Consider the following 15,162-nt stretch of genomic DNA (forward strand, 5'->3'; position numbering starts at 1 on the left):
AATCGCCCTAAGCCGCCATATTTCCGCTACGCATATCATTCCTGCTTCTCACGGAGAGCTTCTATATATTTCCCAGACACAAAAGACCTTGAAGTTCTCTCCAGCATAGCGACCAACCGGCATGGCAGTTATCAAGTTATGGTACTCACCTGGAGCATGCTCTCTCGCATCTCAAATTCTACTCAAAGAAACTGGTGTGGATTATGAGGCGGCCATGGTGGACATTGGTCATGGGACTCCAGAAGAATTTCGTACCATCAACCCCAAATTACGAATTCCAGTTTTGTCAATCGATGGCCAGGTCATCACAGAGAGTCCGGCCATCCTGACAGCAATATCCCAATTTTCCCCAGAGAAGCACCTTATGGGGAAAACGAATCTCGAGATCGTGCGCACATATGAGTGGTTGAACTGGCTGTCAGGGACCCTCCATGCGCAAGCGTTTGGTGGTTTCATACGACCTCACAGATTTTCGGACGACCCTAGCACGCATGAATTGATCAGAGCCAAGTCTTTAAAGACTATCCGAGAGTGTTATGATAAGATAGACCAGGATCTTTCGAGTGTCCATGCTGTTGGTGATAGCTTTACGGCTGTGGATGCTTACTTATACGTGTTTTATCGGTGGGGAGAGCATCACGGTATGGGTATGAAGAAATATCCCAAATACACGAACTTGGTTGTGGAATTGGTGAAGCGTCAGTCAGTACAGGAAGCTCTCGATATGGAAGGTGTACTATACTACGTCCCAAGGTAATGAGCCGTTGACAGGATCTTGACAAGCTGAGTGGCTGGGTAAAGGTGGTAGGCTTCTTAGTTCGAGCGCTATGATCTTATATAGGTTTTAGCCAGAGCCTGAGGTATTTACCAGGCAGCTTTAGTTTTTACAACTTGATGACTCAATCTAGCAATTGCGCTCATCTCGCATGAATGCCATGAGCGTGTTCCCAGTCTGTGAAGGTCGCTATGCTTACTCCCATTTTTGCAGAAGCTCTGTAGGTCGGTGGAGCCACGCTGTAAGGGGATGGTCCAGCGCTGTCGGTCGTGGACAGGTTGTTCATAGAGACGTTTTCATTCGTTTGTAGGAGCGGACGACCCGATGAGACAGGAGACAATGAGAGGATACATACCAAGATCGAACTCTCTAGGTACATCTTTACAGGTCAAAATCGTAGGATAAGTCAAGGGTTAACCTGTAAGGGAGGGCTAGTCAGATCATGGAGCCCAGGGCGAGATATTTATGTAAGCAACGTCTTCCAGAGGTTTGAAGACCTTTCACATCACTCACTACCGTCTTCCAGTTCGGGTCCTCAGAAGAGACATAGCTAGCAACGAGCAGTTCGTGAGACGCTCAAAACAGTTACAACGACGAAAGCAGCAAGCTTAGCGATGATCTAGGTTTCGTTTTTCAGAACAGCTTTGATACGGTCCTTTCTCATTCTGATATCGCAACCAGCTTGGAAATCGTGTGATGAGTCTTCAGCCAGCCTTTATTTCACTCCTGGAGTTGTCCGTTCTCCCGTTCAGGCGTTAGTTATTCCGCTCTTGGCAATCACATGTCCGATCACGTGGTCGCCCTACCTAACGTCAACCACAAACTCTTTTTGGTGCTGAACTCTTTCCCACGATCTACAGCCGTGAAGCTTACTATGCAACCGACAGAGCCTTCGGCCCTCAGAAAGTCTCCTATAGGAATGTGTTCAGTTCTGGAGATATCTACGTCCAAGATGGCAGAAGCTGGCACTCATTTTCTACCGTCAGCATCGATCCAAGTTACAGCTCCAATGATTTTGAGGTCAAGATGCTCATTGTGAATGTTCTTTTCTGCGGTTGTGTCACTAGGGCTGGTGGGGTCGGGGTGGAGCCTAATAATTTGTTTTCCCCTTCACGCCGCTGGTTCATATAGCAAGGGCGGGAACAGCTCTCTGGAGAACCCCCCCGGTTCCATATTGCCAAGAGCCAAGGACCGAATTATCCCCTGCCACTGGCAGTGGCCGAATCATGCCCGGCTTGAGACTGGTTGTCAAAGGACTTTATCTGGCTGATTTGGTACAGCCCGATTTGGTATGTTGCCTCTTACAATGACCTCCTAACATTACATAGATGGCAAGAACGATTTACCTGGAAATTTTATCGTGGGCGCTTTGATAGGCGGATCTGGGTACCGAAAGTTGTCTCATTACGGAATGGCCGGGTGGTGGTCCACATGGGAACCTTATGACAAGCTGCAATCTGGCACGTGGAGGCTTCCCGGGATTCCTTCCTCAAATGGCAAGACCAGCTTCGTGGACCTGCGTTTGAATCTGAGGACCAAATGCCAGATACGGAATGATGTCGGGCCCCAAATGAGCTAATGGATTCCTCGTGTGGCTTTATGCGATGATTTGAATCTGTTGCTCGACTCTCTCCCAGGACTTCTGAACTCGAGAGGCGACAAAATGTATCTGGACCCTGCTTTCGGCCATGGAAACTCAGGGGCAACTTCAAATGTAATTGGTAATCGATATGGCTTCCTGAAATTTTCCTTGTTTCTGCTCGGATGCAAGCCGAATATGATTCACAGCAGTTGTGAGGGTCTTCTCTACAAACATTTTCTCAAAGTGAATTGCAGTCACGCAGCTATTTTTCATCTTCCAGCTTCTGTACTCGTGCACGTTGAGCGCTCAGGAGCAACACCTAAGCTTACGCGGTCTCATGGACGCATTCCCGACCGAACTGCTGGCTTGCATAATTCAGTGCCTGCGACCAATAGGTTTTCCCGTTGCTATACCTGCGGAGCATGAGGTTACAAGAGCCTTACTTGCTTTGACGCGTGTATCTTCGACTTTCAGGTCTTTGGCAATACCATATCTCTACACCTACTGCTTGTACATCGATTCTCCTCGTCGTCTACAGTCTCTGTTACGTTCATTCCCCGGCCAGAAAGAAATCCTACGAAATCAAGAACATATCTCTAGGCAAATCGATAGGAGAACAACGCCTGGATGCCTACTCAATCACCCTCCACGGGCTCTACAGTCGCTTTATCTTGCGCCCTTTACTGAAGACACGATCGATGAGTTATCTGTTGTCACCATGTTGAGTTCTTTATTTGAGTTATTCTCGCATTTTCTTGTACGTCTGGTGATCGACATGCCACTCCGCAGTTTCTTCCCAGTTGAGGATCGTCAGCAAATTCGCCCGACTCTCCGCGAAGCGTTCCTAAAGCTGACCACACTCGAAGAATTCACCAGTACACGAGACGAGCTGTTCCTGGACATTTGCTTTGACGAAGGCGATGAATTTGTGGTTCAGCCTCTAGTATGGTCATTCTGGCCTCAGTTAAAGCATTTGGCCCTCTACAACGTGGACATGGAAGACCAGACTTTCATTGACAGCCTAAAGAAACTGGGGAAGCTTGAGGTCCTGGTCCTCACTCGTGCAGATGGAGAAGAAGACACATGCACAAAGAGTCTTCTAACCATCAAGGGACTGAGGCGGCTGTCGATCGTCAATATTGCAACTTTTCATCCTCAGCAACCTCCCATCTCCGGCCCAGCAAGGAAGCCGACGGTGAGCGATGAAGGCGAAAGTCAAGGTGCCGAGCTAGTCAGAATCAGTGTGCCAACTCTTCAAGATAGCGCCGAACAAGAGGTTGAAATCTGTCAGGCTTGGACCCGAGATCATGCGATTGATGGAACACTTTGGCATTACACAGACGGACATGATTGACGACAAAACAGCCTTTCCGTTGCCCAAGAGCGGTTGTAGAGACAAAGAATACAGGCACGATAGTGATCTGTGTCCAGCTGAAGCATATTTGACCGATCAAGACATCTGCTGCAATAGAACAACCACGCCATGGTCGAAACAGATGTGGAGCCAATTATTGCGGCAGCTTTAGTAAATTCTGCGTGTTTGTTGGATCGAGTCAATAGGACAAAGCCCTGAACAATGTCAGAAATACGTTCACAGCTTACAGTACAACCGCTGGATACTTCCAAGTTGACCTCTTCCTTTACGTTTTTCACTTCGAGTTCATCTCTACTTATGAAAATTTTGAAAGCATTCTCGAGTATGGTGTACGGATCTGCAATCGTAGTGCCATATCTCTGACAGCAATCCAGGGGTCTCCTCGCGAGCCGCAGATTGAGCCTGCCGGATATTCACCCGGCTTCTGAGACAGCACTTCTCCCAGGCCTGTATGCCTGAAGGTCGATTGTTTAGTTTGCGTTTCCGATCCTAGTCTTTCGTACCTGCGCCCTATCCTCAACTATACGATGCACGGTCAGCTGTAACTCCGAAGTCGAAAACCAACAGAAAAGCCAATTGACCATAACAGGGTACTATCCCAACCAGGACTTCCTGTATTATTCTGACTTTGATGGCTAGGGGTCATCAATATGGACAAAAAAGCTATGATGAATCCACCAATTTTTTTTTTCTCTAACTTAGTAGGTAAAGCCATGAAACATCAACGAACCTCTGCACCGAGACGCTTCTCCGCCTCGAGAACACAAGAAATCAAGCAAGAATAAACCACACAAACAAGTTCACAAACATCCTCGGATTCTTTTCGCGCCACAAATAGTTGATAAACTCGAATCCCCTCACAACCAGCACCTGCAACCNNNCCGCCACCGCCACCGCCACCTTCGCCTCCAGATCGCCCACAAGCCTTCCTTGATTCTGCTCTCTTCCGCCAAAACGCCTTTCACGATCCTCTCTCTCTGTCTCACTCTCTCCCTCCCTCCCTTCCTCCCTTCCAACCTGAACTCCGTGATCTGGCTAGATCTATCCATATGTCCCCTTTCCGCTCCAACTGGGCACCTCCTATCCCGTCCCCCCAAATCCCTAAACATATGATAGCCACCCAAAGCCGGCACAGTCACCCTAAGTAGTAAGCTGAATACATACACAACGCCTAATAAACTGGGTGTCCATCTATCTATCATTCATCCATTGCTCGGCTATGGTACGATAAGAGTAGCATATACGCTCCCTCTCTCCACGCGGCGACGAGAACAACGTCCTTTCTTCTGCGTACACCTGCCTATACTTACCGGAACGAAGCTCACTAATTGAACCAAATACAGATCTTCACAATTCCACACGGATAGCAAATAGCAGAAACCACAGCGCGGGGGAGTGTGGAGGCAACCAGACCAACAAAAGTCATTTCACATAGTTCTTGCTCGAGAGAGAAAGGAAGAGAGAGCGTGAAGGCGTTGATCTCGGGGAGAACAATTGGTTTATGTTCATTCATCAGCTAGCTGGCAGATACACCTCCTGGGTCTCCCTCCTCATCACTACTGAAAGCTTCGAAAGGACTCTCTGCAGAGTCTTCCACAACAACTTCTCCTCCGAGTTCCACACCGTCTTCCTTGGCGCCATCTTCGTCATCGTCATTGTTGTTCTCGTCGCTGATTCCTGTTCCGTCCCTGGGAGAGTCGTTACCGTTTTCCATGAGGTGCTCCTGGGCATCATCTGTGTTGTCATCATCCCCTGGATCGACATCATCATCAGTATCGTTTCGAATATCAGATCCAACATCCACATCATCCCGTTTCCTCTTTTGCCCCTTGCTCGGCATCTCACCTAGCCTCCCTTCCCTACCCTGTACAAGCGCCTTCTCGGCATCCACCTCTGCAACAGCAGCACCATCATTCTTCGGCGGGGCCGAAAACCAAGGGATTTTCCCCCTCAAAAAATCATTCAACACCATCTTCGCAACACCATCAACGTCAGGTTCTCCGCCACGTAAAAGCCGCCCACCCTTCCGCGCGAGTATGCTAAGGAACTCTGTCGCGTCACCCTCGTAGTCTGAATGCTTGATGTCATACGTTCGCTCAATGTGTCTTGTTTGAGCTCTCCGTAGAACAGCTTGGACGTACTGGGCTGGATTTTCGACATTTTCCACACGGACGACACCTCGGAGCAGGATGTCTTCTTCGCTGTCTCCGTTGCTGGGCGGGACTACGCCGGGACAGTCGATTAGGTAGATGCGCTTCATCAAGGTGATGTATTGCCAGACTTTGGTTTCTCCCGGGATCGGGGCGACGGTGCAGACTCGCTTCTTGCGGAGTGTGTTGATGATAGAAGACTTTCCGGTGTTAGGGTAGCCGATGAAGCCGACTGAGATTTGCTTTCGAGATGAGTGCAGGGTAGAGAATTGGCGTAGGAGTGTGATGAGGGAACCTTTGCCGAAGGAATTGGTGAGCGAGGCATGGAATGCTAGTGTTGGATGTTCTTTCGAAAGATGACGGACCCATTGAGCCTGTAAATTTTTGTTAGAATTGTGTGGAACGTTACTAAGAGAGGTGCTATGCAGGAACGCAAACAAGCGAAAGCAATCTCAACTCAAACGAGACACCCATGGCTTTGAGGACAGACTTTCCAAGACGGCAGGTAGATCCAGAACCACATTTACACCAGGCAAAAGCGGCAAGCACAGGTCAATGTACCAAAGCTGTAACAGGCGCTCTTTCATTGGAAATTGCAGGATGTTGCAAAAAGGAGCCTTGACTGAGCGATGGAATCGGATAACCAAGGTTATAGTATGAGAATTTGAGAAAGTAAAGGCACTTACTGCGACACTTGTAGGCACCAGATCGCACTTGTTCAGGATGAAGACCAAATGCTTGTGAGGTGCCTCTTCCTTGATGTACTTTTCGACACTTCTGCACCGAGTACCTTCAGGATCTCGAGCATCGAGTACATGTATGACAACGTCTGACGAGTCAATGACTTTATACAGTTCATTCCATATTCTTTTGCTCTGTCCTTTGGAGAAAATTGGCTCTCTTGCTGTGGTCAGCTCTGCTTCTGGCTCGGAATCCTCTCCCGCTGCCGCGGCCTGCCCACTCAGAAGCTGCTTTTCTTCTAGCCTGTCGACATAAACATCGTGCATCCTGATCGTTTCGCCTGCTAAGTCTTCTAGGGACCCAGTCGCCAGCTTCACTCTCTTCCTCTGACTCTTAGGACCAAACGTATCTCCAAAAGGTGCTGATTCGACCGCGATCTTTGCCTGGTGCTGCTTGATACCGTTTTTCATGTTCTCGTTGTCTCTGATCAGGCTCATTGGTAATTTATTCGTCTTCAACAAGACTTGATAAGGATCCGATGCCCGTTCCGCCACCGCTTCTCGAAAGGATGTCAAAGCGTCCTGGGATATGACTCGGGTATTGTTGAACCATTTCCGGTTCGGCTCAACACGGGCCTTGGGTAAATCTCGAGATTGGTAAGACGCAGACTTGGTGATTTTGCCAGAAGCATTTCGTTGGGCTTTGCCTTCCTTGTACATATTCAGGGTCTTGATCTTCTTCACATTGCTGAAAGGAAGCCATGGTCAGTCCACCGTGCGAATTCTACTCTTCAGGAGCCTTTCAGACCATACCGATAGAAGTTCTCGCCCTTGGTCTTGACATTATTGAGTCCATCGCCCCCTTTGCCTTGCCTCTCCCGGCGGGCAGCCTCTTTCTTCCCGGAGCCCATCCCGAGATCTGTAGAGTGCTACAGATCTTGTAAATAGCTAGGTAGCGAAGTCGAAAGGCAGCAATCAAGATTGCCTGTCGCTGCGGAATTATTTTTGACTTCCGGTGTGGAGAAAGTTTTGGACGTACAAATTTCGCCAAGATTTTGGGGAGCTACCGACTACTACATACTACTACTCCAGCTTTGAAAGACGACTGGTCAGAAGTGATTACAGAGGAGGAGGAAAAGAAGAGAAGAAGCAGACATCTCAATCAGGTCATGGTCTTGAGTTCACTTCAAACCAAACTTGACGCTAAATTGTCCTTGTCTGCATTGTTGGCTGCTGTCGCCTTCGCATCGCATCGCGAGATTAAAGCCTCTACGACAAGAGTGATTACAACGATGTCCGCCGGCATCAATCCTGTCTGCAGGTCTTGCTGCCTCCTTCGACCAACCTCCGCAGCAGTGAGGACGTTTACCAGTTCATCAACAAGAGGTGCAATTCCGCCAGAATCACCCAACTTCGTCGACATTCCCGGCACCTTCCAGACCGATTTCTTCCCCCTTCAAAGACAGAAAGGCATCCTACCTGTCCCTCGAGAGATCTTCCCAGCTCGGCAACCGGACAAACCATCCCAACAATATCTATCCCGCGCCATACCCCCCCGTAAAAAAACATCAAGCAAACCGCTCAGCAACATGACCGAAGAGGAAAAATACAAAGCGCGCATGACCGACCTCCGCCGGCAACACCTCCGCTCCGGCCTCCTAGAGCTCTACAACCGCAAACAAGCCATGACGGCGCAGATGTCCTCGCGATCCACCGCGCGCCAAAAGGAGCGAGCGCGGCTGATGACCCAACCGAGCCAAGACCGAATCCCGCCGCGACGCCCTCCACACCCTCTACATGCACGCGCGCACCTTCATCACCACGGAGAAACAGCTGGCCGCCGAACTCGACCTCATCTTCGACAATCCGGCGACAGAGTGGGGTACAGCCGCCGCGGACGGGTCGAATATCTGGAACCGGGAACCGCCTGCCACGATCGCGGCGTTGTTGCAGGACGATTTGGCAAGTGGGGGCAGGCAGGAGACGGGAAGGGCGGTGCAGAGGGGCGAAAAGATGAGATATCGTCTGGATCAGCAGAGGATGAGGAGGATTGCCGAGGCGTTGAGTGGTGGGAAGATGTGAAGGGGATATCTGAGCTTTGAGCTGGGGGGGGGTTTAGGGAAGCGGGTTGGTTGGTTGAAAGTCTAGTTCGAGGTGGAATCGAAGAGAGATGTGTATATCACCAGCGAATAGATGGATATTTATAAGCTCATTGAGGCATAGATGTGGTAAGTATGCCCGTCTCCACCACCAGTGACATGCTCCAACACCACTGATCTCAGTAGCAAATAATCATACTAAGAAGCACTCCCATTCCCAAACCTATATCCCCAGACCAACACCATCCCAACGTCAGAAACAATGAATTGGCAGTCCGCTTAATCCAAACCTGAGACACACCAATCCTTTGAAAGGATAAACATCCCAATAAATAGTATCGTTATGTCATTCCAACCATCGAAAAAGAAAATCCCCTTCCAAGAACCGCGCGGGCCTACATGATCCTGCTGGAACCAGCCCAACTCCAGCCCCGACCAAGAGCACTCAACAAAACCCCCCCAGCCCAGATCGAACCGAACCAATCCATATCCAAGAACCCTCAGCCTAGCTCGATCCAAGCCGAGAGTTGAGATAGAAAATGAAACTCCAACCAGCCGTCACCCAACCCATGGGTAAGCCTGAAATGAATGAAGCGCCAGGATCCTGAAAGCTAACACGAGGACCGCAATAAAGACACTAGCTCACCAAGGCGAGGCAGAGAAGAGCAGAACCAGAAAATCCCGTTTCTGCTAGCCTGCCAATCAGCCAGCCAGCCAGGGTGGGTATCTGGTTCGATAGATAGAAACATGAAAAGATACAGAGGACAAGAAAACTGAAAGGAAGGATGTGAAACAAATGCGTCGTCGGGCACCAACTAATCTTGCGCTTGGTAGCACAGCGCAGGGTATCATGGTACCATTAGTTCCTTGAAGTTGGAATGGATGGATGGATGGATGGACAATTGGAGTTGAAACCGCGATCCCTTGCATCCCCAAGGTTCTTCGTAATGGTTGATGAGGTTTTAGACGGGTGATTGCCTCGGTGGTGGGATGGAGGTTCAAGAGGTGTGATGCCAATGCCGATGCCGAATCTGATGCCGCTATGATGTTCTGCTGATCCATTGCTGACGCTTTTGGTATAGAGTGGAGACATGTCCAGGAAAACTCTGCGGCATGAAACATGTAGAGATTCAATCCTGGTATCACTGTATTATTATTGACATTTTTGCGTTCGTCTTGGGCTCTTTGATTGGCTTCTGCTTCATCACTTTCGTTTGTCTTTTTCCGTTCTTTTCTTGTCAGTGAGTCGATCAATAGTATTGTCACCAATCGCGCTTAGTGCTCATTCAGGATAGCCACTTGGGGCCAGTCTTTCGTAGGTGATACTGCTGACGTTACGGGATTTTCGATCTGGTCTCTCCTGCTCCCTGAAGTATCATCCGTGTCTTCTACTCGTTCTCGTCGGCGGAGATTTCTTTCGTAGCAACGGCATCTCGACCTTTCGACTATCTTTGTGCTGTGTTCTCGGCTTTGAGCTTCTCCTTCTCCTCTCGCATTCGTACCGGCCCATCCTCGCCCACAATACCACCGCTACCTCCACACCCCTCCCCACTTTTTTCATTTTCTTCGATGCCACCACCACGAGCAGCACCAGCCAATACAGTCTTGACCCCTACTGTTGCCGTCTTGACCCTCTCTTTCATCTTTCGCCCTTTGCCATGCTTCTCATCTTCGTCGTCCCTATTCCTTCTTTCGAGCTCATCCAGGTCCTCCTCATCGCTCGAACTGATGCTACTGCTGTCACTCGTCCGCTGCAGGTACTGCACACTGCCCTTCATCTTCCTCTTTCTCTCCACTTGTTCCTGCTTTAGTCTCTTCAACTTCTCAGCGTCTGCCTGACAATCCAGCGTTACGACTCTCAAACCTGGCAATGAGTGGCGCATATAGTCCCGAAAATTTGGCAGGCATTTCGCACTAGGCCGGTAGGTCCCACTGTCATTATCGATAAAAAGTTCGTAGCTCGCTGGATCCGTGGAAGAGTCCGTGCCATTAGGATCAGGTTTCGAGTCGTCATCTGCATCGCTTTCTGCTTCGGGTGGTAGCGCATTCGATTCTGGATCCTGACTATCAGCGCCGCCTTCGCTTCTACTACTGCTTCCTCCTGGACTAGCTCGCTTCACTATCGGTCGCCGCGACTTCTTGATACGGCGGATAAAGAATTCTCCGCTGAAGGCGATGTAGATACTCACATCGCTATGCATGGTATGCTTGGACAACATGTCGATCCCAAACTCCTTTCCCGTTTCTGTGAAGCGCCATTGTGCGTCAAGAGTTAGTACGTACGTAAATATCCTGCCACCGTGATCGTAATGCACGAAATTGAGGAACTGCTTTGTCATGTCTATGCATGGCTCCTGGAAGCATCCATACTGAGTTGAGCGGTCGAAGTTGTAGATGCGACTATGCTGGTGATGTAACGCATGGTTAAGAACTCGTCCTGTTATGGAGCGGGAATTGAACATGCCGGCAATGAAGGGCTTGAACTCGACATAGCGGTGATACAAGTCCGCAGGTACAGGGCCGGCAAGTTGCATCTGTATGGCCTGGAAGTTGTACCTCTCTGGCATTTTCTTGCCGTCTTCGGTCTCACTTCTATCCTTTGTACCTGTCAGCCGGCCTATCAGCGGTGAATAGTGCCGCGTCCATGGTAGGGGTCCCAGGGTATATACTCGTCCTCCATCACCCTCGGATCTACCCAGACATTCGACGCTGACTATCAAATCGCCATTCATCTTCACATTGCTGGAGATAAGGGCCGCGCATCCACGGAAGAGATACGCTCTCTTGCTGGCCATCCGTTTCTTGATGGTGTAGCTTTGCTCCGCTAGGCCACCCCATCCTTCGCTAATACCTTTGATATGTACGTGGACATTCCCCAATCGATCATCATGGTCGGCAGGGTCCTCATCAAACAAGCGAATCTTCATGGTAAAGCCAGAGGCCGGCACATGTGCAACTTTCCAGACAGAGTTCCACTTTGGATTGGTGTTCCGTCTTATTGTGGGTGTACGGAAGACGAGGTCGGGATCTTGTTTATGCCTTTTTGGCAGGTCTGTTTTCAGAACTGCGACAAGGTATGGATCTGAGGAGAGCGAAGTGAAGTCGGCAAATGGAAGGTTGTGGGCTCGATGAAAAGTAATTCTCACGGTGTAACCTGGTATTTGCGAAGGGATGGAAGTGGCGTCAAAGCCCCCAGCTGGCTGCTTATCTTTCTTCTCATGTTCTTGCTGGTGTGATTGAGGCGCATGTGCCTCTGCCTTTTGGTGGAGTTTGTAGGTTTGACGCAAGAACTTTCTCTCTGCTTTGTCGCTGTGGTTGTGTGGGTTGCGCAAAACTGGATTAGTTTGAGGGATGGCTTCAGCCATTGTGGGAAGCTGAGGTGTTCGTGGTTGCTTATCTCGAGATGTGGTGGGATGAGAAAGTGGATTGACTTTCAAGAGTCTGAGGGTCGCTTAGCACCGCTCCAACAAGCAGCCATTCTGGCTCAGAGAAAGGGTGGGAGGGGAATGAAATAGGGATGATGATTATTCAGAATTGATGACGGCAGTATTTGGCGTACAGCATCGCCAATTGCAAGTTTGTAATACGTAGTAGAGGAATTGAAGCGATAGCTGCTGAGATGGCTGGCCCCACTTCTACCCTGAAAAGCTTAGGAGAACTTAAGCTTCAGTCAAGCTTCTGATCATCCTGATCAGCCTGCTTGGAAGCAGCCAAGACCCACCACTCCGAGCCTGGTCTGATTGACTAATTAACAGACTCGGTTTATTCAAGCAACTGCATGTTAGGCACTGCAGGCCATGACGATCGCCAGCAGGACCCTTCAACTTGGCAAATTCCACTGCATACATTCACCTAGCACCGGCTGGATGGGTGAAGGCAATGCTGTTCAATGTCTCACATCATTCCGTAACACATACTAGACATCTTAGATTCTGATAGCCTAAATTGACTTCTCTGCAACAGTTCTTTCGCCTTTCGGCATGCATTCTTTCCGACGTCAGTAGAGAACTCGGCTGGGAGGGAGGCACGCTCCAAGATGAACTTCATAGCGACAGAGTACGAGTGTTGCCATCCATTATTTGCAATGTCTCTGGGAGATCACATTGTGGTCTACTATTTGGTTATCATCCATGATTATAGCTTGTCATAATTTAGAAAGCTATATATTCACTTTCATTTGAGATTTTTTCTCCTGTGGGTTGGTCATATGGGTGTGTAGTATATTCCTTGGTTTTCCAAAGGAATGAAATGATAAGGGGTTCAATTCCCCGCCTAACTAGGCTTTTTTGCCCCGACAAATCTCACCGTTTTCCCACTTCAACAGGCATCCACCACACTCCCGGCCAAACCCAACCACCTATTGTCATTGCACGGCTTGTTCTTTTAATATAACGCTTCATCTCCAATTTCAAGGCGAATTTCCTACTGGGCAATTGTATGCGCCCTTGGCTCAATACACTGAGGACACTTACGGCGGACTGTTACGGGCTTTAAGGCCAATTCAAATTTTTGAATTTTCAAAATCCATTTTGAAAATTTAAGATCACTTCACGACACCCTCTCAGAGACACCCTCTCTAGGGTACTGAGTACCTCCCGGTCAATCAATTGAATCTTCGTACATACTCCTGTAGCGTGAAGTTAGGATAGAATAATTAGTGAGGGCCGCGGGGAATCTAAAATAGATTCTGCCCCGCGGCGCCGGCAATTCGAGGGTAGGGCCAACGATTCGCAACACTTTCGCAATGCACGATAATTTCTCGGAATGCGTTCGGAGCGGTCCATTCGCGGCCCGCGAATGGACCGCTCCGAACGCATTCCGGTAATTTCTATCTCAAAAGGAACAATGCAACGGTCTTCGATTTGAGATGCAGAAGTCATCACAACACCAAATATAGAAGATCATCGGCGCTAACAGAACACATGCCCCCCCCCCCCTTCCCCGCGGCCTCTTGCTGCACTCGGAGGCGACGTATTATGTCAAAATCGTAAAATTCTACAGACTTCTAAATAAGAACGGAAATCTTGACCCCTGGTCAGCGGACTGGTGCAATGCAATACGAATAAGCGAGGAGGCGCACCCACCTGAGGAAGAGGGGTTTCGTGATGGCAGCGGCACAATTTGAAGAGCTGAGGGGAGCCCGGACCCCAGGTCGCAGGACCAACGGCGCAGAGCAGCTGACCTGGAGGGCAGAAACAGGGTAAAAGAGAGACGATGAAGAGAGGGGACCAAAGAATAGGAGGCCAAGGCAGCTCATAATAACTTATAAAAGCAGCCATTTTCGAAGGCGGAACGGGTGACTTCTTCAAATCTTCTTACCATCTTTATTTTCTTTTCATGAGCAGTAGCTGACTGCTTCTATTCACATTGATTTTCAGTTACGTAACTCGATCCCACCACTCTTCCACGATGCCTATGCCACGCCTCTCTAAGCTCTTTCTCCTCGCTTTCTTATTCGTCCTGTCCGTCTCCACCGTTTCCGCCGCCGGCAGTATCCACAACCAGTCCCCTTGGACCCTCAGATACACCACCAACCCCTCCCCCAACACGCAGTGCACCTCATGCTGCTACTTCTGGAACTGGCGCAACTCCTCCCCGCGCGGGCAGATGTGCAGCTGCACGCAGCGCGATCTGGCCTCCAAGGTCTCTTCTCCTAGCGGCACCGACGTCGACGGCTTCACCTTCGCAACGCGCGATTATTATACATCGGGCGTGTGGGTGAGGAGAGGCCAGTGGACCAAGTTTTCTGACATTGAGACGATAAGATGTGTGAGCAAGGGCGGCGTGCCGAGGTGCTGCAAGACAGGAGATCCCGATTCGTACGGTTGCTGTTGGGGAGTGGCGCCGGGCCCGAATGGGATTGTTTGCTGAGTAGAGGAGACCTTAGGAGTCTCTGTGCCATGCATCCTCCGTTCAACCCGTGTGGGGATACATAAGCGGGAGTGGTGGGTGTGAAGCATTCGTGGCGATGCATTTAGATGCTTCTACGGTTTCCATGGTACATTTTCCTAGTACACGCGTTAGGCCGTGACTTCGGTGCTGGGGCTGGGTATCTCTCCAAATTGTTCAACTTGATCTTAGTGAAACTCACATATGTTGGTAACATTGATGGGTAGTGTCTACAGGAAAAGGCAGTTGGCACTTCTCCCTTTGTCCTGACGAACTACCCTATATTTAGTCTCTAGCGCAGGCACCTCCCATACTCTGCAAGCTAGAAGCAAAGGTCGGATATGAAGTCTGTCAGAGTGGTCAGTCGAGGTAGTCTGAAGAGTTTTCTCTTTTATAGTCTAACTCAAGACGCGCTGTATGATGCTGCCCCTCCTATAGGAAATCAAGAAATCACCACAAGCACTGCTGATGCCGTTAAACAAGATCCGCACTATGCTGCATAGGATTGTATGGTTGATTGTGCTTCAATGGGGCGAACATGAGCATCGTCTCCAGACATCACCTGAAGAATATTAGTGGTCTATAGAAATTGACGTGGCCGTCTGCCATTAG

General features: G+C 49.5%; 6 protein-coding genes across 6 annotated transcripts; 4 read left to right on the top strand and 2 right to left on the bottom strand.

Annotated features, from left to right (window-relative positions):
* Positions 1-121: 121 nt before the first annotated feature.
* Positions 122-757, top strand: EPUS_04824 (uncharacterized protein; the record flags this gene model as incomplete). Its single annotated transcript, XM_007789381.1, has 1 exon — positions 122-757. One exon carries the CDS (start codon positions 122-124, stop codon positions 755-757), a length of 636 nt encoding a protein of 211 aa, XP_007787571.1.
* Positions 758-3,075: 2,318 nt separating this feature from the next.
* On the top strand, positions 3,076-3,711 carry EPUS_04825 (uncharacterized protein; the record flags this gene model as incomplete). Its single annotated transcript, XM_007789382.1, has 1 exon — positions 3,076-3,711. The coding sequence occupies one exon, from the start codon at positions 3,076-3,078 to the stop codon at positions 3,709-3,711; it is 636 nt and encodes a 211-aa protein (XP_007787572.1).
* A 1,537-nt stretch (positions 3,712-5,248) lies between these two features.
* EPUS_04826 (Nucleolar GTP-binding protein 2) lies at positions 5,249-7,473 on the bottom strand (the record flags this gene model as incomplete). The annotated part of the gene is made up of 3 exons (XM_007789383.1): positions 5,249-6,256; positions 6,569-7,310; positions 7,376-7,473. The coding sequence occupies 3 exons, from the start codon at positions 7,471-7,473 to the stop codon at positions 5,249-5,251; spliced, it is 1,848 nt and encodes a 615-aa protein (XP_007787573.1).
* A 258-nt stretch (positions 7,474-7,731) lies between these two features.
* Positions 7,732-8,664, top strand: EPUS_04827 (uncharacterized protein; the record flags this gene model as incomplete). Its single annotated transcript, XM_007789384.1, has 1 exon — positions 7,732-8,664. One exon carries the CDS (start codon positions 7,732-7,734, stop codon positions 8,662-8,664), a length of 933 nt encoding a protein of 310 aa, XP_007787574.1.
* Positions 8,665-10,106: 1,442 nt separating this feature from the next.
* EPUS_04828 (uncharacterized protein) lies at positions 10,107-12,026 on the bottom strand (the record flags this gene model as incomplete). Its single annotated transcript, XM_007789385.1, has 1 exon — positions 10,107-12,026. One exon carries the CDS (start codon positions 12,024-12,026, stop codon positions 10,107-10,109), a length of 1,920 nt encoding a protein of 639 aa, XP_007787575.1.
* Positions 12,027-14,070: 2,044 nt separating this feature from the next.
* EPUS_04829 (uncharacterized protein) lies at positions 14,071-14,532 on the top strand (the record flags this gene model as incomplete). Its single annotated transcript, XM_007789386.1, has 1 exon — positions 14,071-14,532. One exon carries the CDS (start codon positions 14,071-14,073, stop codon positions 14,530-14,532), a length of 462 nt encoding a protein of 153 aa, XP_007787576.1.
* Between the last annotated feature and the right edge of the window lie 630 nt (positions 14,533-15,162).

Source organism: Endocarpon pusillum (genome assembly GCF_000464535.1).
Source record: "Endocarpon pusillum Z07020 unplaced genomic scaffold C741571, whole genome shotgun sequence".
Taxonomy (NCBI): Eukaryota; Fungi; Ascomycota; class Eurotiomycetes; order Verrucariales; family Verrucariaceae; genus Endocarpon; species Endocarpon pusillum.